Source organism: Dermacentor variabilis, unplaced genomic scaffold (assembly GCF_050947875.1).
Source record: "Dermacentor variabilis isolate Ectoservices unplaced genomic scaffold, ASM5094787v1 scaffold_14, whole genome shotgun sequence".
Lineage (NCBI taxonomy): Eukaryota > Metazoa > Arthropoda > Arachnida > Ixodida > Ixodidae > Dermacentor > Dermacentor variabilis.
Window position 1 is genome coordinate 15,756,545 of NW_027460302.1, and position 25,272 is coordinate 15,781,816.

At 43.5% G+C, this 25,272-nt stretch overlaps 1 protein-coding gene across 4 annotated transcripts in view; it reads left to right on the plus strand.

Moving 5' to 3' along the window:
- RhoGAP68F (Rho GTPase activating protein at 68F) overlaps window positions 1–25,272 on the plus strand; it is a 230,520-nt gene that overhangs the window by 42,841 nt on the left and 162,407 nt on the right. The window contains exon 1 of one of the 4 annotated variants that reach the window (XM_075677916.1): window positions 23,532–23,638. The exons of the other annotated variants lie outside the window; for them this stretch is intronic. Within the exon in view, the coding sequence (XP_075534031.1) occupies window positions 23,617–23,638 (22 nt within the window). The 5' untranslated portion in view covers window positions 23,532–23,616. Of the gene's footprint in view, window positions 1–23,531; window positions 23,639–25,272 lie in introns of those variants that run through there. 4 annotated transcript variants of the gene reach the window in all.

Sequence of the window (25,272 nt, forward strand, 5' to 3'; positions counted from 1 at the left end):
TCTGTTGATTTGCCTCGACCTTTTCAATTAAAATTTTGTTGTGGCTAATAGCTTACTGCATCATTGTTGACGAGGACATGCACGGATATTAATTCATATTTTCCTTTTTTCTGCAAATCCTAACAAGCGCATTAGAAGTACGAGCGGTGGATGCCTCATCCATATTTTCTCACTTGAACATTGTTTTAAATTTTCATTGTAAACACCATGCACATACACAATATATTTAAATATATATGCAGGACAAAGTTTATATTTTTAAAGAGAAGGTGGTGTACCCAATTAACAGTTCTTTCTAAAGGCATGGATAGCTTATGCCTAGAAAATGAATATGTTGGTGTATTTTCACCTCGCTTAAAAATGCTTTTTGTGCTTTTTTGTCCCTGAAGAAATACCTGCAAGCTTCAGTGACCCCTTCATCAGAGTCTTTCTTCAGCAGTGTGTGAAATGCACGTGAATTATATGCACCTCAGTATCGCTTCAATTTCCAGTGAGCAAAGCTAATGACTAATTACATGCGCTTCTAATAATTTGCAACATTTATCAGAGATCGAAACATTGTCACTTGCATGCAGAGGTCATAAAGATGTGCAGGGTGTCCCAATTAACTATCATGTACCAAGATTTAAAAAAAAGAAAAGCAATGCATTACTCAAAGAAGACCTAGTGAATATTGTTTCCAGTACAGTGGGGTAGCTGCCAGTAATTGTTTCGTCACTGATATTTAATTAGCTAATTGTAATTAATGATCTAAGTTGAGACATACAATCATAATTATCGAAGTGTCAATGAGGCATCTGTAGGCACAGCCGAGTCTAACTGCAGTATTTTCAGCAATGTACTACTTGCATACTAATTTTTTCTGACTGATAAATAAACCCTGCTAAATATGGCGAACACCACGTGACTCTACTCCCGCCTGCACCATAAGATAGCGCGCTCGAATAGGCTAGTTCTGAGTTAGCCAGGACGAAATGAAGGAAATAAAGAAAGAAATCACCGCCCAAGCACTCTGTACAGATGGTTAATCAGCAAAGCTGAAACATGCGACCCCAGTGTTTATCACTGGGTTAATCCCGACGGTTCATTAAACGATGGCTTGGTAGGCTGCCGGATCTTCGGTATGCAGTTGCTGCTTGCGGTTGGCTGCATGAGCCTGTTCTTGTGCCTGGGCTGCAGCATCGGCATGGTGTAGACAAGCTCACTTCCGGTTCTGCTCACAGCGTTGCTGCTCCAAAGCTGCCTGCTCCTCAAGAGTATGTATGATGCGTGGCCTACCCATTTTGGAGCCGGAGAGGAACTGCTGCGCGGCTGCTCGGCTGCGACAGAGAGCAGCGCCGTCACTACTAGCGCAGCCAATCACGTTCCTCTCTTTTGCTTTTTTTTTTTTTCGTGCATTCGCATGGGGCTGCGCCGGAGGAGTTTACGGCATGTACAGATGACAGACAGATGGACAGACGAATAGGCTAGCCATACGCAGCTTCACCGTAAAATATTGGGATCGAGTTAGTGCCTTGTTTGGGGTTAGTTAGAAAGAAGCTGTGATAGCTGCTGTCTTAGCGTAGATGAAGTGCACCTTTACAATAAAGTACCTTTAGCAATAAATATTGTCAAGCACCTATCATTTTACGTCACAAGCCCGGAAGGTTAACTTACTGAACATGTGCGCAGCATCCTTGAAATGACAAACACCAGGCAACACGACTGCACCCCCCTGCCCCTAATGCATGCACATGCAGGGCCGCCTGTTTTTAATTGCGCCCAAGCCCAGTGCTTGACCGCTGCACCACCCATGCGCCGCCCGCACGTACCACGTTTCAAGGTTGGATGGGATGGATAGATGGATGTTATGAGCGTCCCCTTTGGAACAAGTTGGCGGGTTGCGCCACCAAGCTCTTGCTATTATACTGCCGAATGTCCTACCTTGCTATTACGCCGAATGCCGAATGTCCTACCTAAGTTAAAAAAGAAAAAAAAAAAAAACACTATGAACTCCCACAACCAAATTTTCTCACTCCCTATTGTGAACTTTGCTTTTGTTAGTCTCCGTTTTTTGTCGTTTCCCTACTTTTCTTCCACTAATCTTCCAATCACCTCTTGCTAATCTCTATTGCAGACATGTTTGCTTTACCACTGCTCCCGCTGAACCCAAGGGCTTCAATGAGGCCGGTGGTGCCTAAATCGACCGCTGGGTAGACGTCTTCACATTCTAATAAAATATGCTCCGTCGTTTCCCTAGCTTTACCGCAGCAAGCACATGCTTCTTCTTCCTTCTTATATCTCGCTTTATAGGTGCATGTTCTAAGGCATCCCGATCTCGCTTCAAAAAGTAATGAGCTAACCTTTGAGTTATCATCAAGTGTTTCTTTCCTGCTTTCGTTTTTTCCTCTTAAGTAGTTACTCATGGCGGGTTTCTTTTCCATTGCCGTCACCCATGAGATTATTTCAGCCTCTCTGACTTTCCGCTTGACATTCTTTGTTGCTGTGTTGCCCACCCTACAGGCCGCATACTTGCTGGTAAGCTTCCAAGTTCTTTTTCTCCACTGTGAATCAATGCTTTTCCTGTACAGATACCTCAACACTCTCCCAGCCTATTTACTTTCTTCCATATTCCTCAGTCGTTCTTCACAATCAATTTTACTGTGACCTTCCCTCACTTCAAAACTAGTCCAGCCCATATCACCCTGCGCAGCTTCATTTGTAGTCTTCCTGTGAGCACCCAATGCGAGGTGACCCACTGACCTTTGGTTCCCATCGAGTCCTGATTGTACCCCTGATTTAAAGCAAACAACCGCATTTCCAAAAGTAAGTCCTGGAACCATTACACCTTTCCACATACCTCGGAGGACCTCGTACCTATTGTATCCCCATAGCGCTCTGTGCTTCATTATGGCTGCATTTCTCTTCCCCTTGACTGTTATTGATTTTCCTGTGTTTCAATATATTTATTGCCTTCGTTTATCCATATACCAAAGTATTTATATTCTCTTACCCGAGGTATTTCTTGGCCCTGTATTGCCACTGTCTGTTCACTGTTTTCATTGAATACCATAACACCTGATTTTCTAACACTAAATTTCAAACCTAAATTGTTGCCTTCCTGTCCACAGATATTAGCCAGACGTTGCAAATCACTTTGCTTGTTAGCTAAAACTTAATGTCGTCCCTCGCTTGCCTCCGTCTTGTCTTTTCCTACTGGTTTGCTTGCCTTTGGCCCAGCTTTTGTTCATCGTGCTGACTGTGCCAGATTGTGGTGATGCGAAGCACCAAATGATAAGACATTTGCGGGGAATCACAGGAAAAAAAAATTTATTCTGATGGCAATCGCTTATATGCAGATGATATAATTGACAGCGCCCCCTGTTCACAACACATTCCCCCTCATAAAAAAAAAAGAAAAAGAAAGATCAATCCACTTTCGCGCACTCACTTCACAGCACATGACACGAACGACGTTCTTGCAGTCAGGCAAGCTTGTAGTCTTGATATCGCGCTGGCATTCATCTTGCTCGCTCCAGCCTGGTGCGTGGTGGTGCTGTGGTCGTGGCCAACTACGATCTACTACGGCAGCTTCCTACGGAGACTGCGCATACGCACTGCCACACCGTGACGATCGCTGGGCGTCAACGCATCCAGACTTATCGACATCATCAAGAGCGCATTTAAGAAGCCAGTCACCACCAGCCCCTTCCAGTGGGCTCGTCGGCTGGCCGCCAGTCAACATGACCAACCCGTTGCTTTTTTACACGCAGTTTTTTCTGTTTGGCACGACAGCGATCAGCGCACTGCAGGATTTAGTGTCCTTGCTCATCACTACGGCAACTTCCTACGGAGACTGCGCGTACGCACCGCCACACCGTGACGATCGCTGGGCGTCAACGCGTCAGACTTATCGACATCATCAAGAGCGCATTTAAGAAGCCAGTCGCCACCAGCACCTTCCAGTGGGCTCATCGGCTGACCGCCAGTCAACATGACCAACCCGTTGCTTTTTTACATGCAGTTTTTCCTCTTCGGCACGACAGCAGTCAGCGCATTGAAAGATTCAGCGTCCTTGTTCATCACCACGGGGGCTTCCTACGGAGACTGCACGTATGCACCGCCACACCATGATGATCGCTGGGTGTCAACGCGTCCAGGCCTATCGACATCATCAAGAGCACATATAAGAAGCCAGCCACCACCAGCACCTTCCAGTGGGCTCGTCAGCTGGCTGCCAGTCAACATGACCAACCCGTTGCGTTTTTACATGCAGGTCAGTAACGAAGCTTTTACTGTTAAATCCAGCGATAGATGTTTGATCCAGCTGATGTGCCCATGCAGCCTTTGTATGCTCTGTTTGGTTGTTCAGGATTTTGTCTTCTCTTTTCCAATGCTTTCTGGGGACGTAGAGCCCAATCCTGGACCTGGGCCTGCGACTGATGAACTGTTAAACGAACTACTTAATGGTCAGAAGAAAATAGAAAAATGGTTGGATGAAATTGAAATGAAGCTAAAGGTGGTTGACTAGTCGGCATTGGCTATTAAAGAAGTCGGCAACGAAGTCTCTGGCCTCGAGAAAAGTGTGCAGAGATTGCAAGACAAATTTGTCAATTTAGAAGATCGTTCCAGGAGGAACAACCTTCCGGTTTTCGGGGTCAAAGAAACAGCTGCCGAAGCTCATGATGATTTAAAGCAGTCTGTGTTAGAGGGTGTGTTTAAGAGCGTTCTTGGTGTGCAAGTTTCTTCGGCTGAACGACTTTATAGGATTGGGCGCAGACACGGGACTAGACCACGCCCAGTCATAATCAAACTTTTCGACCACCGCAAAAAAATGGCCGTACTACAGTATTGTTTCAAACTCAAAAATAAAGATATTTCGGTCTCGGAAGACTTATCAGCACCCACAAGACTTAAAAGAAAGAAACTCTGGGATGGCTCCTCCGAAATTAGAGCTGCTGGGGGGAAAGTCCAACTAGTGTACGACAAAATTAGGATTAATGGCGAGCTGTTCCGATGGGATGGTGTAAGTGACAGAAGGATTCCCACAAGCAGACAAACTGAAGAAAGACAGCAGTCACAATGAATCCAAACCGATGCCCAAAAGCCCCTCCGTTTCATCAACCTTAATGCACGTAGCATTGTTAATAAATCTGATGATATTGAAAGTATCATTTTAACATACAAGCCGCATATTCTTATAATCACGGAAACTTGGCTTCACCCCAATTCTGATGAAGTAACACCACCAGGTTACAGAAGTCATCGTAAAGATAGAAGTTCGCGCGGCGGTGGTGTTGCAATTATTTATCAACAGTCACTACTGGCGTCCAGGTTACCTGATATACCTGCAAGTGTGTCCTCATTAAAGTATATTTGGATTGGCACACTTTAATCGTAGGAGGCTTCTACGTCCTTCTACTCAAGATAACTTTTTCCTCGAGCTGAGCAAATTCTTTTGCTCTAGCTAAAGCTATTCTTGGAATGTCCTCTTGGGTGGCGACTTTAATATGCCTTCAATCGACTGGAGTGCCGATTTTCCTGAGCCCCTTTCTAGTGCTGCTGAACCTTTTGATGACCTCATACTATTCCATGATTTAGCTCAGTTAGTAAAAGAAACCACGCGCATTCAGAATGATACAGGTTCAATTTTAGATCTATTCCTTGTAAGCAGTGCAGTGCTCAGTCGTGATTCCGAAGTACATATTTTTTACGGAGTATTTGATCACAAAATGATTTCTTTAACAATTCAACTTGGCCGTCAGACTGAAATCAAGCAAAAAAAATGCCTTGTTTTAAACTTTTGCCACACTAAGGACGTAGACATATTGGATGCCATGGATAGGTAGCTGGATGATTTCATACTTCTTTCATAATCGGGCACGTGCTGCGTGAACGAGCTGTGGTGCTTCTTTAGGAACCTAGTCTTAAAATGTGTCAGCGACTTTGTTCCAATGAGACTAAGCATTCAACAGTGCACACGCCCATGGATTACAAAGGAGATAGTGCGGCTGGAACGTAAGGCTAAATAAATAAGAAAACAGCACCGCCAGTATACCACAGAGGGCAATGCCAGTAAACTTTCCAACATACCTCTGCAACTAAAGGAAAGCATTAGAAAAGCGAAGGAATACTATCAAGGTGTGTCTTTGAAGAATTTTCTGCTGTCTTCCCTGGCAAAGTTCTGGCGTCATATTTCTTAGAAAAAGCAGCCCTTGTCCAGTTTCCACATCGACGGGAAAACCGTAACTGATAAAAGTTTCATAGCAAAATCTTTCAATCAATTTTTCTGTTCGTTATTTATGGATGATGACGGTATCAAACCAAGCTATTACTTTTCAGTTGATTGCCCGCCAAGTGCAAATATCTCGGTGACCGAAGAAGGCATTTTATCTCTCTTGTTAAATGTTAATACAAAGAAATCGGAATGGACAGCATACCTGCTCGCATGCTATTGAAATTACTTTTGTTGGCAGGAGATATTGAGTCTAATCCTGGACCTAGAAATGATCGAACTGTACTTCCTGCTGATATGCTTGATGTTCTGAAGACGATGCAAATCGGGCAGTCGGCCATGCTTGAGCAGCTAAATTCAATTAGGTCAACCCTTGCTGATCATGAGAAAACGTTCAGCAAACTCAGCACACGGTTGACCAAGATTGAATCCGACCTGTTGTCACTTTCGAATATAAAGTCCCAAGTAAATAACATAGAAAGCGTCGCTAATAGCAGCGCTGCTCAGGTAATTGTGCTGACTGACCGCATTAATGAGATAGAAAACAGATCCCGAAGATGTAACCTGTTTTTTTACGGGCTCAGCGATGCGCGAAGTTAGTCGTAGCGTATTTCTGAGGAATTGATAATTGAACACTGCCACAAAAACCTGGGCGTAACTGTTCAAAGTCGTGATATAGAATGTGCCCACAGACTTGGAACTTTTCAGGAGGGAAAATGGAGGCCAATAATAGTAAAATTCGCCCACTTTAAAGATGAGAAGGCATCTTTTTCTCAAGCAGTAAGCTGAAGGGCACCGAATACGGCATTAGCAAAGACTTCTTCCCGGAAACTCGTCTGGCCAGAAGACGTCTAATTGAATTTGGAAAAGCGCAACAATCTACATTCAAGCTCCGTTACGACAAACTTATCTCTGGCCGAAAAACCTACATTTAGGATCACGCTAAACAGTCTGTTGTCGAATGTCAATCCTAGCAGCAAGTGCAAAAGCCACTGAGGCCGACTCGGCGTGTTAAGCAAAATCTATCGTTGCTCTACACTAACATCCACAGCCTGATACCCAAACGGGATTCATTATGCAGCCTCATTTCCTCATCGTCCACTAACATTGTAGTACTAACGGAAACATGGTTAAATTCCACAATACTTGATTGCGAAATTCTTCCTGGTCTACCAGAGTTTGATATTTTTTGCAAAGACAGGTGCGATGGAACCTGTGGCGGCGGTGTGGCTATTGCTACTCTTTGCCAACTTGAGTGCTCTTTTGTAAATATAAGAACGCCTCTAGAAATGATTTGGACATGCTGCCATGCCACTTCACCGCGCACGCTCATCGGCTGTTGCTATCGTCCACCCAGCACTGACAGTTCCTTTCTTTCGTTTTTTCATGGTGCGTTGTTTGAACTAACAACGGCTTATCCTAACACCCCCATGTTGTTACTCGGGGACTTCAACTTTCCAACTATTATTGGAGTAATGTTGCGTCATGTCTAACACAAACAAACATGGCTAGTGAATTTATAAACATTTGCTTGCTGTTCGCTCTATCGCAGCTTCTTACTAAACGTACGCGAATAACTCAGCACTCATCAAATATCTAGATCTCATCGTAGCATCACACCCCGATAAGATGCCTCCTCTTACGTACGTCAGTGGTCTTAGCGATCACACCGTCATCCATGCCACGTTTCCTTGCATTATACTGAAAAGTAAAATATCAAAGAAAGTACTAATACTATAGATAAAGCCGATTATTCAGGCATTAATCGTGAACTTTGTCTTTCATGAGGAACTTGCCCTTACGTATCAGCAGCGGTCGACCGAGAGTAACTGGGCACTTTTCAAAACAGAAATGCTGTTTTTAATAGGTCCGACATTCCGACTATCACGAAAGAGCGCGTTCCCCCTGGTTCAACACTACTTTAAAGCGCTTAAACAATAAGAAAATTATTATTTTGTGTAGCCAAATGCTCAGGTTCTTCTTCTGCCTGGGAAAAAATATAACAAGGCTACGAAAGAATATAACTCATTAAAAGTACGCACAAAACGTAATTTCTTTTCTACTACCATTCCAAACATGTTGCACTCTAACCCGCGTCGTTTTTGGAAAATGATAAAACCCGAAACTAATAGCTCTATTTCTCTATGTGATAATTCTGGCTCATCCATTTCTTACTAAAATGTTCCTGATGCCTTGAACCTTGCCTTTTGTTCAATGTTTACAAAAGAACCTGCCAGTGAACTAACAGATTTACCATTTTTCAATTTTACACCAATGGAAGGTATTAATTTTAGGCCAGAAGGCATCGTTAAGGTAATAGATGGCCTGAAGATGGCCATCATCCTGTGGGACTGACGGTATTAATGCCAAAGTGTTAAAAAATACGAAGTATGTCTGTAGTTCGATCCTCTGTATCATCTTTCAGCAATCACTTGACACAGGCAATGTTCCAAGAGACTGGAAAACAGGGAAAGTCGTTCCAGTCTTCAAGAAAGGTGATTGGTCTTCCCCAGGTAACTACCGCCGCATTTCACTCACCACCGTATGCTCCAAAATCATGGAACATGTAATTTACTCTCATGTTGCTAACTTCCTAACTTCACTGAAGTTCTTTCACCCCAATCAACATGGCTTCAGGAAAGATCACTCATGCGAAACGCAGTTAGCTTTATTTATTCATCATATTCATTTATACTTCGACTCTAACGTTCCAACTGACGCCGTTTTTAGATTTCGAAAAGGCTTTCGATAAGGTTCCACATTCTCGCCTTTTACTAAAATTGTCATGCCTCAACATCCACCCACTTGTTCCTAACTGGATCCAGTGTTTTTTAACTAACCGAAAACAGTTTGTGTATGCTAACAACCTTACATCTTCCGTTACCTCCGTTCTAGGTGGTGTACCTCAGGGCACTGTTCTTGGGCCACTACTATTTTTAATCTACATTAATGACCTGCTATTCACTGTAACCTCTGCAATACGTCTTTTCGCTGATTATTTTGTCATATACTGCCCTATCAATACCGTCGCAGCAGATGTCTCTACTCTTCAGGAGGACCTCTTTCATATTCAAGACTGGTGTGCTACATGGCTCATCTCCCTAAACGTTAGTAAGACTTTGCATATTTCATTCCATCGTCGACCTAACTACATCCTCCCTGCCTACAAGATTAACAACTGCACTTTATCTACTACGGACTCCTTCAAGTACTTAGGAATTCACCTACGTAAAAAGATTTATCTTGGACAAATCATGTAAGCCACATAATTAATTGAGCTAACAAAATTCTTGGTTACCTTCGCCGTCGCAATCTCTTCATGGCACAACCACCCGTGAAATCAATTGCCTATAAAACGCTTGTGCGACCAAAACTTGAATATGCATGTGCTATCTTTGACCCTTGCCAAACTAATCTCACTAAAGCCCTTGAAAGTGTTCAAAACCGTGCTGCTAGATTTATTCTTTCAGATTACTCATATCACACTAGCGTTTCATCACTAAAATCTAAACTAGACCTATCGCCTCTTGCCTCTCGTCGTCGCATCTCTCGCCTATGCCTCTATCACAGATTTTTTTATTCCATACCTCGTGACCGCCCTGGTCCAGCTGGCTCGTCGTGTTCGTCGAACAGGCCATCCGAACTCGATAATCCCACCACAAGCCTGCACCGCTACGCTCCTGCAGTCATTATTCGTCCGAACTGCCAGAGACTGGAATGGCCTTCCCAGACAAACTGCACTCATCCGCGATACAGCACACTTTAGATCTGCAATTGAGTCTTCCGACTAATATTTCTAATTTCCACATCATCAATCCCGTCTTTTACATGCCCACCCCTCATGTAATGTCCTGTTTTGGACCCTTGAGTTATTAATAAATAATAAATAAATACCTACTGCTTTTCTCGTGAGATATGCTGAGTGGTGTTCGAAATATCTCTGTATATCCTATTTAGCAAGTCTTTATCTTGTGCAGAAGTTCTGGATGACTAGAAGTACGCAAAGGTTACCCCAATACCCAAATCAGAAAACAGGTCGCTTATGACTTCGTACAGACAGATTTCATTGTTACCCTCATGTGGAAAAACTTAAGCACATTATATTTAAGCATATTTCGGTCTTCCTGAAGGACAACAGTATAATTGATTCCAGGCAGCATGGGTTTCGGAATGGACTGTCTACAACAACACAGCTACTCAAAACTATCCACGAACTCGCAGCAATTCTAGACGGACAGGGCCAAACTAATATAATATTCATAGATTTTGAAAAAGCATTTGACTGTGTGTCTCACACTAAACTGCTGTTAAAACTACAAACAATACTTAAAAATGATTCTTTGATTTTATGGATTTCTGCATATCTGTTGTTAAGGCGGCAAAGTGTGTTTATAGACGGCGCGCATTGGGGGGTGGATCAGCACCAGTGCGGTTGGGCATTACACAGGGGTCCGTCCCTGGGCCTCTTCTTTTTCTAATCTTTGTCAACGATTTAATAAAAGAAGTAAACGTGAAAATACGATTATTTGCAGATGACTGTATGCTATATCAAGAAGACAATAGCATAAATGATCAGGTCCGTTTGAATTCTTCACTAGCCAAGGTAGAAGCGTGGTTCGCCACATGGCAAATGAATATTAATGCAAAGAAAACAGTTGCTATGCCAGTAACACGAAAACGTCACCCCTTAAAATTTTCTTACAGTTTCAGTGGTAATAATCTATCTATGTTTAGAAGCTACAAATACTTGGGCCTCGTAATTTCATCCAACCTCAGATGGAACGAGCACATATCTCATATTACAAAAGAGGCAACACGCCAACTTGGTTATTTGAGAAGGATGCTACGACAGTCTACACAAGAAATCCGTTTTTTAGCGTACAAAACATATAGTGAAACCTCGTTAAACCGTAGTCGGCCGGAGCTCGGAAAAAGTACGTACTAAACGGTAGTACTGTTTAACCGAAATAGCATGAGATCGCCCACTTACCTGTAGAAAACGGAACTCAGAGAGAGTGCGATGAAAGGGGAAAAAACATGCAGTATTTATTCACTTCGCGCGACATAAGTGTTATGTTCGTGCTAGGCGGCCTAGCACGACGACAGCAGCCTCAAACTTACTCAAGCTGCGTGCCAGCTTCTCAGCCAGCCCCCCTCCTCTCGGCAAACATTCGCACGGCAGATTCCTCCTTGGCGTTACGTATTCTCCGTGCACGCGCGCACTAATGCTGCATAAGTTCCGGGGCGCCTTTTTCATTGCCGGGTGCCGGAGTTCGGAAAACTTTTCGTTTGGAATAGTTACGTTATCGCGCCCCTGTTCTCGTTGCGACGATTGCATTCACGAGGCTGACGTAACGCGCAACTTCTGCCACTGTCGGACCTGAATCGCCCGTGCTGTCGCTTTCCGTGTCGTCCTTATCACTGTCGCTAGTCGACACTTCGGCAACAACAGAGGCAACGATGGCGAAAAGTCGAACCTCGTAGCCGACATCTCTTCGCGGTCGCAGCAGCGCTGCCGAGCAACTTCGCATTCCAAATGCCACACACTGTAGTCAACAGCAGATCCATGTCGCGGGCCAGCGCCGACTTCTTCGTGTCACGTTCGATAGCACGGACGATGTCTAATTTTTCTTCTATGCTGAGCACCCGGCGTCTTTTTTATCCGAGCTTCGGCATGACGCGAGTCCTCGCTTGCACGACGCCATAGCGCTCTCTCGCTCTCTGGCACGCGTGCGTCTAATTGTCGTACAAAAATCCCTCACGTGACCTGATCCTAGGTGCCTAGGGACAGGATCGTTTAGGGACTTTTGAGAAGGCATGATGGTTGCGCCGAGCGACGCCGTGGCGTGTTCGTTCTCGGCGTGATCGTTCACCGGCTCGCGCGGACCGCGCGTTGTTCAACGTTGCTTATGTGATTGTGCTTGCGTTGCTTGTGTGTTGGTTGTACGTACTTAGCGGGAAAGCCACGAGTAGTGGTGATGCGACAGTGCGGCTTTCGCCATCTGTGCTTTCGCCTCGGTGAGCTCTGGCAGTACAGAATCTGCGTTGTGTGACCCGTGCTTCCTTGACATTTGAAATGTCGAAGTGGCCAAGCGCCTCGGCAGCGAAGTTCTGCGAACCGCGATGCCGTGGCGTGCGTTGAATCTCCGGCCCACGCCGACCGCTGGTCGTGTGTCTCCGCAGTGGGATCAGTACTTGTTGGCTAAAAGTCGCGCAGTAGTAGTGGTGTGGCATGTCGGCTTTAAGTCTCGGTGAACTCTGGTGGTGTGAGATCCGTACTTCTGAAGAATTCATTGGTGCTGACGATTGAAATATTCAAGTGGCGTAGCGCCACGGCAATGCGATTTGCGAACCGGCGCTGTGCAGCAGCGTCGTCGTGTTCGCCCCTTTTCGGCAGCGTCATCACATCGCACATGCACTTTTACTTGACGGGACTCGTAGGCGGAGGTATTGCACGTGTTTTTCGCCACGACTTACGTAAGTAATATAATGCATAAGGTGGTGTTTGCTCACAACTGTTCACGCGTCCTTGAAATAGGGCAGCGCATGTTTTCAGTCGTGTTCAGCGCTAGTGCACTATCCGTCACTTCATGTGATTTACTTTTATCGTGGGCTTTACGACAATTATCGCGTATTGCTGTGAACATAACGGAGCTTTAGTGATGTCACATGATCTGCCAGAATTCCACGAAATGCAGAGTAGATGTTTAATATTATTCGTACTAAGGGCGCGATAAGCACAGTGAGGTGGAGCCTAATACTGTGCCCTGTAATCTTCAGCTGCATTTGTGCCCGTTTTTCGCGCTCTTAGTTTTAGCAACGGGACGCAGGGTTAAGTGCAAAGTTGGGACGAATGAATGTGTATATACGTCTGCAATAACTTCACCGCAACACATTTGTTACCCTGAACATACTTCCCCGCCCGCTTTACTATAATCTGAGGTGCTCTCGAACTCTCTATTTGCCGGTATTTTTATTTTCACGTGCTGAATGGTCCTACCGCAATACATATATATAGTGAGGTGAAGCTGATTAATGTTGCCAAGTGCTTTGACAGTGTCAGATCTAACAGTTATAGAATGACATGGCCAATACAACAGCTCATACCTTCACTTTAACAATTCTATTAGGACTGTCAAACTAATCTTACAGCACAGAAAAGCAACGTAAACACCTCAAGAGTTGATTAGCAAGTAATACTGGAAAGTTCAAGTCTAGTGACCAAGGGTGTGGTGAAGTGCTTTAAACATTCAACCAACACACCTTAAGTGCTTAAAAATTTCTAGCATATTGATGCAGGCTGATCAGACTTACTTTGATATTGGTTGTTTTACAATGAAAATAATAGTACTGCATAAGAGGACGCAAGCGACTCGTGTGCTGCTTGGTTATGCAAACCACATGGGTGCCAGAAATACCCAAACATGGTGCTTGTTTACACACGCTGCTTGCGTCCACTAATCTAACGCTCTCTAATGTCAGCAGTATAAAGAGAGGCTGTAAAAATATGGCTTTGAATTTCGCAACTCCAATTTTGTTTCTTCTGTACTTGTACAACCTATGGTTTTGTGACAGCATCTGCCTAGCTCATTGCCACATTTTGCGACAAAAGCAGTGATGATTCAATCAGAGTTGCCTGTCCTAATATTACTCCAATAATTCTTTAAACAGTTCATTTTTTAAGCACAAAGCATGTCATGCCCAACTAGAAAATTAACCATGCAATAATCTACTAGAAGTGGCTAAAAAATCAGCAGTCTTCTGAAGTCAGCTTGATTTGCAGCTGCTAAAATTGGCTATTATTGAATTAGGGCAAGGAAGAAACGGCTTGAATAAACATATGTCTCATCAGAAAGTTGCGGTGGTGTACTGCAGGCTAAAAGCCGTTTTGGCATTGGTCTACCTCTGTCCCAAAACCAGGCACCACAGCCAAGGCGACTTCACTTGTCTTTGACAGCTTCAAATTCGGTTTCACAAGCACGTAATACTCAGTCGAGGTGAGCTCAATGCACATCACCCGCACTGGGGATGCAAAGACATACGGCCAAGAGGATGCCACCTTGACGAAGCAGACACCACAGAGTGCACATGGCAAAGATGGAGTCATTTTTCAGATGTTGAGGAATCTTGCCGAAACAAGGAAGCAAGCACTATTGCTTGTAATCAATGAAATCTGGAATATTGGAATTCCCCACAGAGTGAAAACACTTGGTCATGATGCCACTACCGAAACCAGGCAAGAAACCTGACACCATAGACAACCTTTGATCAGTCTCACTCACATTGACAGTGTGCATATTGACTGAAGGAATGTGCCTCGCGAGGCTGAACCAGCATCTGGGAAAGACAATAGCCTCTTTCTGCATCAAACCATCGTCAATGCCAGCCGCTTTGGAGGAAAGATGTATGGGTTCTTAGTCACAGTCCAACCAAGAAGGATGTTGAGCACAGTCTGCAATGAGGAGGTACTGGTGGCCTTTCGTGAAGCCTGCCCAGTCATTAGTGGTGTGAAAGCCTCTAATGCAACCATATGTTTGAATATGAAGTTATAGTAAACAGCCAAAGACTTTTACCAACTGCACAGGTAGAAATGCAGGTAAAACCCGGACCAGCACACTTGGTTGCAGGAGTGATTTGCTGATGAGGTAAGAAGGTGACTTAACAGTTGGTGATAAGGTACACCGAATGCAGGTATGCGCAATATGTATACATACTGTTAGGCTGAAACAGATTAATTTTCTCCAAAGCAATATCAAAAGCTCAATTTTGTTTAGGATGCCACTCATGTGCTTTAGGTAAGTGTGGACATCATCATCATCAGTCTGGTTACACCCACTGCAGCGCAAAGGCCTCTCCCATACTTCTCCAACTACCCCGGTCATGTACTAATTGTGGCCATGTTGTCCCTGCAAATTTCTTAACCTCATCCGCCCACCCAACTTTCTGCCGCCCTCTGCTACGCTTCCCTTCCTAGCAGTGTGGACAGGGTTATATACAGCGGCATAGGCAAATGATACAACTAGATACAGCTGTTATGCGTAATATTTTTTTCTGGACTAAATTCTTGCTCCTTGAACTCATTCGAGATCATTAACTGTAGCACCAAAGTAGTGGAACACTACCAGAACAAAGGCATGTAGCGTGCACATCTCAATTCTTCTTATGCCAGTCTTCTTTTTTACACCAATAGCTGCTATGGGCCAACTCCCCTGGTTCTGATGTCTACTGGTGTTGTCACTCTAATTCCCAAATTTATTGCTAGAATATTGCAGATAAAGTTCTCATTGTGATTCATTCAAGCATATGATCAAAAGATTGGCAGTCCACAATTCTACATTTCAGCCACTCTGCTGAAGGTACAGTCGTGGCGAATACCGATCCTGGAGAGTGCGATCTAGCCAACAGGTGCCATGATTGGCTAACACCTGTTCAATGTCTGCGTGCTGTATATAGAGCTGGCGTCCACGCCTTCAAATTCTTACTCATCACTTGCCCCACTTGTGAAAGCAGTACTATGTTAATTTTTCTTCTTACATGTAATGACAGTGATTGGATGCATCTGCTTTATTAATCTTCTAGTGCTTGGCTTCTCAGATTTGCTGGATGGGGCTGGTTGATGGGGCAGAGCGCGAGACCTAGCAATGGGTAGCTCAAATATAGCTTTGAGAAAACCAAATTAATTCAGCAGTAAGAAGCTAAAGGGTTGTTTTTCTGGAGACCAGAGACCAAGTCTGGATGTGAAAGAGGAGGAAGAAAACTTGTCTTTCCACTTCAACACTGGGAGGCACAACTCCCACTTATTTTACTTCTTTAAAGGAGATTACTGACTTACGCTGGCAAGTGTTCACTTCAACAAACACCGAATGAAGCAAGCTTCCTGCGCATATTTCACCATTTATTGCATCACTTTCACAGTATGAGTGGAACTCCAATTTTCGTTATGCCACAACTTGCCCAATCTTGTGTTTTGCAGTAGTATTTTAGCAGTGCTATTAAGGCACTTACATATTCGTGAATAGTAGTAGAGAAAAAAAGTAAGAAAACAGTGGCTCTTCGTGCATCGACTATGCATGCACCTAGTGCTCTCATGTCCATTTTTTCCGCTATCTGCTAAACCGTTCTAAACAAGAAAAGCTCATAGACAATTATTTTGCAGAGTCAGAGCAGAGTCAGACAACTAAACCAGTATCCTTGGTAAGCAAGGTTTATTTATTTGGTGACATTTTCTGTGGCCCTGCTATTGGGCTTTCTTTTCATCCTTTTCCGCTGTGCAGATTCATTAAGAAGTGACAAGACAGTTTGACAATTTTAATCATTGAAAGACTTAGCGAAACCTTTTTTGGGTTGTTTTTCCTTGCTTTCAGAATCTGCACATTGCCTTTTAAGGCATGTTTTAAGTGTTTCTTTTTTTATGGAGAGGGCATGTTAAGATCTTTTACACCATGTCAATTATGTGGTGCCATAGTGCATTCTTGGATGGAGTCTTGCCCTTTCATTCAGTAAAATATAATGTTTTTTGTGTCATAGGCTGTTTTACATTTGAGTATGAGTGTAGCATTTCGCTAAGTTTTGCCTCTGTCACCCAAGCTTGCTACCCACTGTTGTTGACATGTGACTTTTGTTCAATAAAGGAAGTCTGTCACTTATCCTGTGCACTGGTTGTCTTTTTGAATTACGATTTGTTGCCTATATTAGTTCTTTTGTTGTATCTCAGATTAGGAATGGCTATCAAAGTTGACATCATTTAATCATATTGCACACAATGTGGATGATATGTACTTGCAATATATGGCCACCATAAATAGAAGTTAATTCAAGAATAGTGCCTTTGCATGGTGGGGCAGCCATGAATTGTAGCTATAAGTTACCAGCACTGCAAGTAGCACTGTTTGTGCAGAATATAGTTCAACTCTACGACTTTCAAACATCATTGTTTTTATCTGCATTTGTATAGCTCCAGTTCCTGTGAACAACACGCATCTGGCGGAAGAGTGGCTTGCACCTGCAGTGGGGCCCAATGAATAGCCAAATTTCTGCCCGTTTTCATGTTATTAGCATATTAGTTGAGGCAGTCGTTCTTATAGTAAACTGTTTGCGCAGTGTAGAAGCCACTGCGGGTGTCAGGATCTTGTACACATCTTCAGCTTTGCAGGGGACACAGCATCTGGCACATAGTTTGTCACAGGCCATGTTTCTGGGGCAAGTTGGGTTTACTCACTTGCAAAGAGAGAACCAAGCTTGTTGGATATGAATTCAACCGCCTGTACACTCGGTGGCCTTCTTCATTTTGTGTGACATATATGGTTATAGCTACCCTTGCTTTATGCACTTCTTGTCCGGCAGCAGTTTTGCTTTTGAAACACTCAGGATAGCTTTCAGCAAGCTGGACAGGAATAGCACTGAAAAACCAGCAGATGTTAATTGTTGCACTTGTCATGCGAAGCTTCCTACAGTATGATGCGGACGGAAATTAATGAAGGTGTTCCTCAAGGCCTTCTAGCTTGTCATGAGTTTGGAGCAACGTGATGTATAGCACTTTTCTGATCACATACTATAGGTTCAGCAGGTGTGGCCATGGTTGAAGTGCAGTGCAAGGTCAAGAAAACAGATATCTATGAGCAGCACACTGGTAAAGGAGACGCTGGGAAAACTAGTGGGAAGCCTGTTGAACATTTAATTGACCAAGTTGCTGGCTTCATCAGGCAAACTGTGATAAAGAGAAGGAAGTCATCAACACATCAGAAGGTTTTTGCGTATAGACACTGCTAAGGTTCTCAGGCACGTCTCTTGTAACACACCAACAAATCTTAGTGCGCAGGCTATGCATGACCAACTACATATGCCTTCTGTTTGGACAAAGAACTGCTCATTGTAACTGATGAAGATGGAGTGGACAAAAAAAAACGGCAGCTCCACTAATCTGGTTTCACTGGTATTAGCAGTGCTTTGTAAGTATGCATCGCCATACTCCCCACTGCCTTCTTGGTTGACATCAGCAAGGACCGGCTTGAGGCAAGGGGTAATAGACATCTTTACAAGCTAAAAATGCATGCATGCATGGAGAGCACGTTGTGTCCAAAAAGTAGGCACTTCACAGGGGCATTGGAGAAAAAACAGATTATTGACAGTGGCCAAAGGCAAACTTATCTGCTACTAAACACCCAACACTGTTGCCATGTGACACCTCTGAAACAATCCTTCTGAAAGAAGAAATCATCCTTGTGCATCCATAAAGAGGGCGGATAGGCAAAGCCCCTTCAGCAATGCGGCCAGCTTCAAAAGGCCCACTTGGCACATCCTGAATGCTTCCTTCTTAGACTTTGCTGGGTGCAAGTATTCTACTGTCCAAAAGTTGTCATTGAGAGCACTGTTGGTTTGGTGGCAATACAGTTCAGAAGCGATTGCAAGAAATCTTTCTTCCGAGTTGGTCTGGAGGCTCATGGTGCTCACAAAGTGACACCATGAGACAAGCAAGGTGACCGGATGCCTCCACGCCCTTGTTCGTGTATCACACTGTTCTGTTAGTAACAACCATCAGATCTGAAACCAACAAGCTCAAGTTCAGCACTCGTGTGGTTACTGTGGAGGATCCATAATAGAAAGCACAAAACAGAAAACTGAAGGGAAAGGATAAGGCACCACTTAACACCTAGTATTGCTGCAGCCCACCCCCTTTTATTTTGTCTGGTCATGCTACATTTTTTTCTATACATAGGCATGAACTTATCCTGTGCACAGCTTATTGCAGAGAGCATAGGTGATGTTCCCAATCGGTGTCCGATTTTTATATACACTATATGCTGGCTCAAAGAGGCTCGAAACACTGCAATGGAAGCTTCTAATAGAAAAGGTGCCTGGAAGAAAAAAAAGCTGTGCTGCAACCATCTTGGCAACATCTTGTCCCCTTAATAAAAATTGTGCTTCCGTATAAACTTCAGCCCTCCAGTTTAGAGTAAAGTACCAGTGCACTTATGCAAAATGAATCAATTCTCAAAGAGCATGTGCAGTCCAGCCAGAAGCATAGGTATGAATCCGCATTGTGCTCCTGCATTGAAGGTGAATACTGCGTTACAAAATGACGAATGTGCCTTAGTAAGCTTCCCTGCAATATTAATTTGTAATGTACAAAGAATTGTCAATTAAGCTTACCAAGAGCACAGATGCACTTGCAAATTATATCACAATTGAAAATAATGAGCAAACCTATGTGCCCTTTCCACTATTAGTATGCTTTACTGCACAATGCTTATTTCCACCTCTGTATTGCGGTGTAGCAAACTACGAAAGAAACGTTGCATAATTGAGCTTTTTAAGATTAACTTTTTTGCAATACACCTATGTTCTGCGGTGAAGCCTAAGCAATGTACTGCGTTGAAGCATACTAAAAGTGGAAAGGGGCCACTGTCACTGGACATAAAAAGAGTTCTTTAATTATACCCTATGATTATACACTCGCGCAACCGCCGCCTCTCAGGTCGCCTGAGTGGACATACTATGCTGGGTGATAGCGGCCCCCTCCCACTTTTAGTATCCTTTACCGCGTAACTAAAATGCGCTGCGGCGAAGAAGCAGTACTTTTGTATTGAGTGAATAAACAAATGCTTTTTACAACAGTACAGAAATAAACGCGCACCATGCATCAGTCTAACACATGGAAGAGCGTCGCAACAAAAGGTAGCTGATTCACACAGGCTGTGTAGCCCACTTATCAGTCGTAAAGGCTATTCTGGGTAATTCATAATTTCACACACACAGAAATATGTTTATATGTTGACGTTCGTACTCCTTGCGTAATAAGACTTCCAGAACTTCCACAACAGGTAGTAATTTACAACACACAAACGAAAACAACAGATACATATGCCTTGTTTTCAACTCTGTCGTCATGCAAATGACATATAGCACGGAAAAACGTGAACATGCTGTGTGTTAGCATCGTAAACTTCATACTAGGCAAGGAGCACACCACAATCCCGCGACAGCCGCTAATGAGACCAAAACGGGAGTACATATCTGTGAACGTGCAAATGGAGACCCTAAGCCACTCTGCTCCTCCACCACCCCCCGCTGCACGGCTGAACCACTCGTTTCAAGCACAGCACACCTAACACACATTCAGCACTGAACAGTGGGCGGTCGACGCAGTCGCATTTACATGACTTGTAGCGAGCAGCACATCCCTCGATGTCCGTTAAGCAAAGTCGGACACGGCGACGCCACATCGCGGTTCGCAGAACTTCGCTGCCGATGCGCTAGGCCACTTCGACATTTCAATTGTCAAGCAAGCACGGTCACACAACGCAGATTCTCTACTGCCAGAGCTCACCGAGGCGAAAGCCGCACTGCCGCACCACCACTACTCGCGGCTTTCCGCCAAGTAACGCAGAACCTACAACCAACACACAAGCAACGCACGTACAATCGCATGAGCAATGTTGAACAACGCGGGGTCCAGAGAACGATCACGCCACGGCGTCGCTCGGCGCCAGCATCGCGCCTTCTCAAAAATCCCTAAACGATGCAGTCCCTAGGCACCTAGGATCAGGTCACGTGAGGGATTTTTGTACGACAAATAGACGCACGCCTCTGGCACGGCGTCGAAATGATGTTGATGTTGATGCGGCTTCACTTGCAAACGCACAGGGCGCTTGGAGGCCGTTGTACCGATCTCTGAGGCTTGTTGTTCTGCCGGACCGCCCAGTGGAGACGACGCACCGCCGTGTTTGCGCGGCGAAAAGTGGAAACGCTACGTTTTAACCGATGCGTACGCAATAAGCTGGTACGGTTTATGCGGATACTAAATACATTATGTTCAATGGCCGCTGAGTCGGGGAATTGACTTTACTACTTTTAAACCGAAACTACTGTTTAAGCGGGTACGGTTTAACGAGGTTTTACTGTAATTAACCAATTCTTGAGTACACCTCGGTAGTATGGGACCCGTACACCCTGAAGAACATTACACAATTAGAAAAAGTTCAAAGAAAATCTGTTTGATTCATATTCAACTGTTAGAGCTGGCACATATCTCCGAATGTTTTATTAGCAAATCCAACTTGGAAACATTAAAATTGAGGTGATATAGGGACCGTCTGAAATACATGTATTTACTTTATCTTGATATGCTGGGGATAGATAAGGGTATGTATATTACTTTAGCTACCAGGCGTGCCAACACTATCTAATCATCTGAAAAAATAAAGGAATTTTTGTGTAGAACAAACATATTTAAAAACATGTTTTTTCCTCGGACGATAGGTGAGTGGAATGCACTCCCCACCATACGGTGGAATGTCCGACAGTCCAGTCATTCTGCAACATGCTGAATAGCGTTTAGACTTGATATGTATGTGTATGCATATGTATATATGTGTATAAATTTAATGTTCCTTTTTTTCTTTTTGATTTACATTATACGGAAGTGCTTTTTTCGCTTGCTTGTCATTATTATTTGTAGATTTTTGCTGCTCAACCAACTGAGCATGCGCAATGTCTTTCAGCATACCAGTATGAAAGCGACTCCTTGTTATCAATATCACGTAGTTATCAGTATGCCCTGTACAGCTCGTGCGGTTCAGCAAATATACATATTCTAATATATATTGAAATTGTGTAAAGCTTTTTTGTTTGAATGCTCTGTACGACTTGCGTGGATCAGGGAATATGTCTATTGCAATGTATTGAATTCTTGTAACGATTTTTGCTGTTCATTTTTTTTGCTCATCTGTATATCGCACTGTCCACTCCTGCCTAAGGCGTAAGACTAAGGCCGGCAGTATCCTGTAAATAAATAAATAAAACCTACTGGATGTTTCTGCGAAGACCAATTAAATAAAAATAATCTGTGGCAGATATAGCATGCTTCTAATCCATGAGCTGTATTGCTCAAGCAGGCGGGGATTACTTACACAAGACATGGAAATGCATAATCGACTAATTTATGAAATCCCCAATTATCTTTAACTAATTACCTTAAGGCGCATATTACAATTTTAAAATTGTGCATTGAAACGCGGCTTTGCATGGAACGAATTTTTGGAATGACACCAGTTTTGAAATATTAATTCCTTAACTTCCAGAACAAATACATTGGTGGTGCAGTTACTTTTCTTCTTCATTGCATAAAATGGTGCTTTGTGAAAAAAAGTGTAACAACAGTGCAGTTTTTCTGCCTGTTCCATGGCGCATATCTTGAAAAACGGTTGCATTCAGAATTACCTTCAAGTGGATATATGCCATCGGGTACAATTTGTTCATTGCAGTGTGTACCACAAAACCAATCCAAAAACCAAACCAAACCAATTTTTGGAAGCGACCGCCTAGTGATTTGATTGTCTGTTACTATGCCTTGCCTTTTTTCTCGTTTATTTGTTTTTCTGTGTCTGTTTCCGTTGATTGCCGGCACGTACGTTCATCGATTCGCAATGTTATTTTTTCCGGGTTTTATCGCCCCCTTCCCTTTCACTTCTGCCTTTCCCCTTATATGTGGTATCCGTCTTCCTTCAATAAAATTTAGTTGACAGTCAGCGCTTGTGTCTCGTCCTTGTTACTTTGTGGATGCTTGTGTTAGCGCTGTTACAGTTTTCAAATCAAGTATGCACCAACTCGCCCAGAAGGAAGTTTTAATAATAATGTACCACAAGGTTATTACTTAAAATTTGAATTAGTTGATTACGCATTTCGATTTCTCGTTCAAGCAATGTGTGCCTCTTGGAGTACACTGGTTCAACGACTAGAATGGCAGTATATCTGCCACAGGTGATTTCTTAAAGGTTGTGAGAAACATACAGTGTCAACGTTTCGGAGTTCATTACTCACCTCTTGACCTTGCGGTCATCACACCAGCTCATTTGAGCCACTCCAGAGGTGTTTATCCTCAGTTCCGCCTATATCTGATCCTCCTTCGTACAAACAACTCTGAACGACTTGCCTCGTCGCGTGGTGCTGCACTCCCATATTGTCGATTGTATTTTATTGATGCACCTCATGTAATGCTCCTGCATAGGGTTCCTTGAGGTAATCGAATAAACAACTGCATGCTCATCAAAATAAATTGCTAATCACATTAACGTGTTCAACTATCCTGAAATGAATGCGCCGCTAAATAGTTCCCCCAAAATGAAACGCAACTGGCCCCTTTGATTGCATTATCAAATCTGAGCAGCCGAAAATGCACCGTAGTACGAGTGCTGTGTCTGTTCTGGCCGCTCTCTCTCTGGAGGCCCAATGACTGTTGTGTCCACCTGCATGCGTAGTGGAGTGTGCCGCCTTTATCTTTAGATAAGGGATCCGCTAGCAGTGCACATGATAAGGACTGCGCGTTAGCCAGAATGGATAGCCTTGCTGTCCGAAAGCAGACCACCGATAATACCTTTGCTTCCCATTTTGAGGCACGGTGAACAATGTCTCAACAAGACGCCTCAGGTGCGTATACGTGGGGGATTGTGGACTGCGGATTGCAGAGGCGTCGGCACTTCATGAAGGTGGCCTTTTGCCCCTGCTGCATTTCAGCATTATAACGCCGACGACTGCGCATGCGATGTGGTATTATAGATGCACGAAATTTCCACAATATTGCCGACTCGATATTCACATTCATGGTGTAAATCTCTGAAATTCCTTAAATTTCAGTCATTTCACCCTATCTGACTAGTGTCGCCTCGTGTCACAGAACCGAAGCCGCCTTTTTTATCGAATTTGCACCAGGTCAGCGCAATTAGTCCAGCTTGGTGGTGCAATACGGGACATATAGTGCAACATTGTTCTGTGTGCACTGCTATGATCTCGGTGATATCGACGCATAGCGCAACGTGTTATAGACGGAATGAAGCACAAGAATGGCCCCACATGCAAGCGCAGTTGACAATGGGTTATTCCACACGAAATGTCCCAGACTCAAAAAGTGACCATTATTGACTTCCTTGGGAAAAAAAAAAGGGGGGGGGGGAGTGCTGGATATGAAAAGGCATAGAGTTTTTCACTATATTACCTAGAGGGAAATCTGGCGCTGCTGCGCTGTGGTAAGCATGGGAATGCCGGTATATTGTGACTTCGGATTGGCATCGTTCTCGCAGAGCCAGGCAAGCACTGTTCCGTCTGTCATAATGATTCCTTTTCTACTACAACGGCATGTAAGAAGCTGTTTTATCTTTATTATTGCACAAAAACATGTTTTGTTTAACTGTGAGAACTTGTTATTGCATGTGCAATTATATAAAACGTAAAAAGTATCAGCGGCTGCTAAAGTTGGAGGACACACGACGAGATTTGTGCTTGCTTTGAAGCAGTTTGTCGTCAATTCTTGCTTTTCTTCGCTTGGTCATGCATTGTAAGTGAGTAAAGATGTAATATGCGTGAATTTAAACATTTCATTAGATTTTACTTTAAGAATGCATTATTTGTGTAGCCATATCCACGTTTTAGACGAAGCCTCTTACAGCACCAGCCAACACAAGCCTCGCAGACACATATACGGTCATTCCCATGATGGCACAGCGCCCCTTAGGAAACTCCCATGGACAGTGGCACAAGATTTCCCTCTAGATGTTATAGTGAGAAACTATGTGACACGGTTTCACTAAAGTGTCTTTTTTTGGTTACGTGAGCGCTCTGAAATTTACGTAAAGAAGGAAAAGTTGGTTGGAGGCACAATTTTTTTTCATTCAGGTCTGAAACTAGGTGCAATAACAGTTTTTCAGAACATTGTATTGGCATCCTTCTTACATGTGACGTCTTAATTGAAAACATTTTATAATTTTATTTTACTCAGTTGAAAAACAATAAAAGTTGCGTGTTCAGGAAGTTTTTGTAGAAACTGCATTTATTTTTCAGGTACAGTTTTTTCTCCCTTTTTGCCTGTTGCTATGGTGTATGCTAAAAATAATTTGTAGTTTTTAAGAAATATATATTTTTCGAGAAAAATACCTCCAAAGTTGGGGAAAGATGAATTTCTGGCAGCATTCAGGCCGAATTTAAGCATTAAGGCCCTGCAGATAAATATGTCAGATAGCTCAATTAGCTTGTGATCTCGTATTTTTATTTGAGTAAGTTTTGTCTTA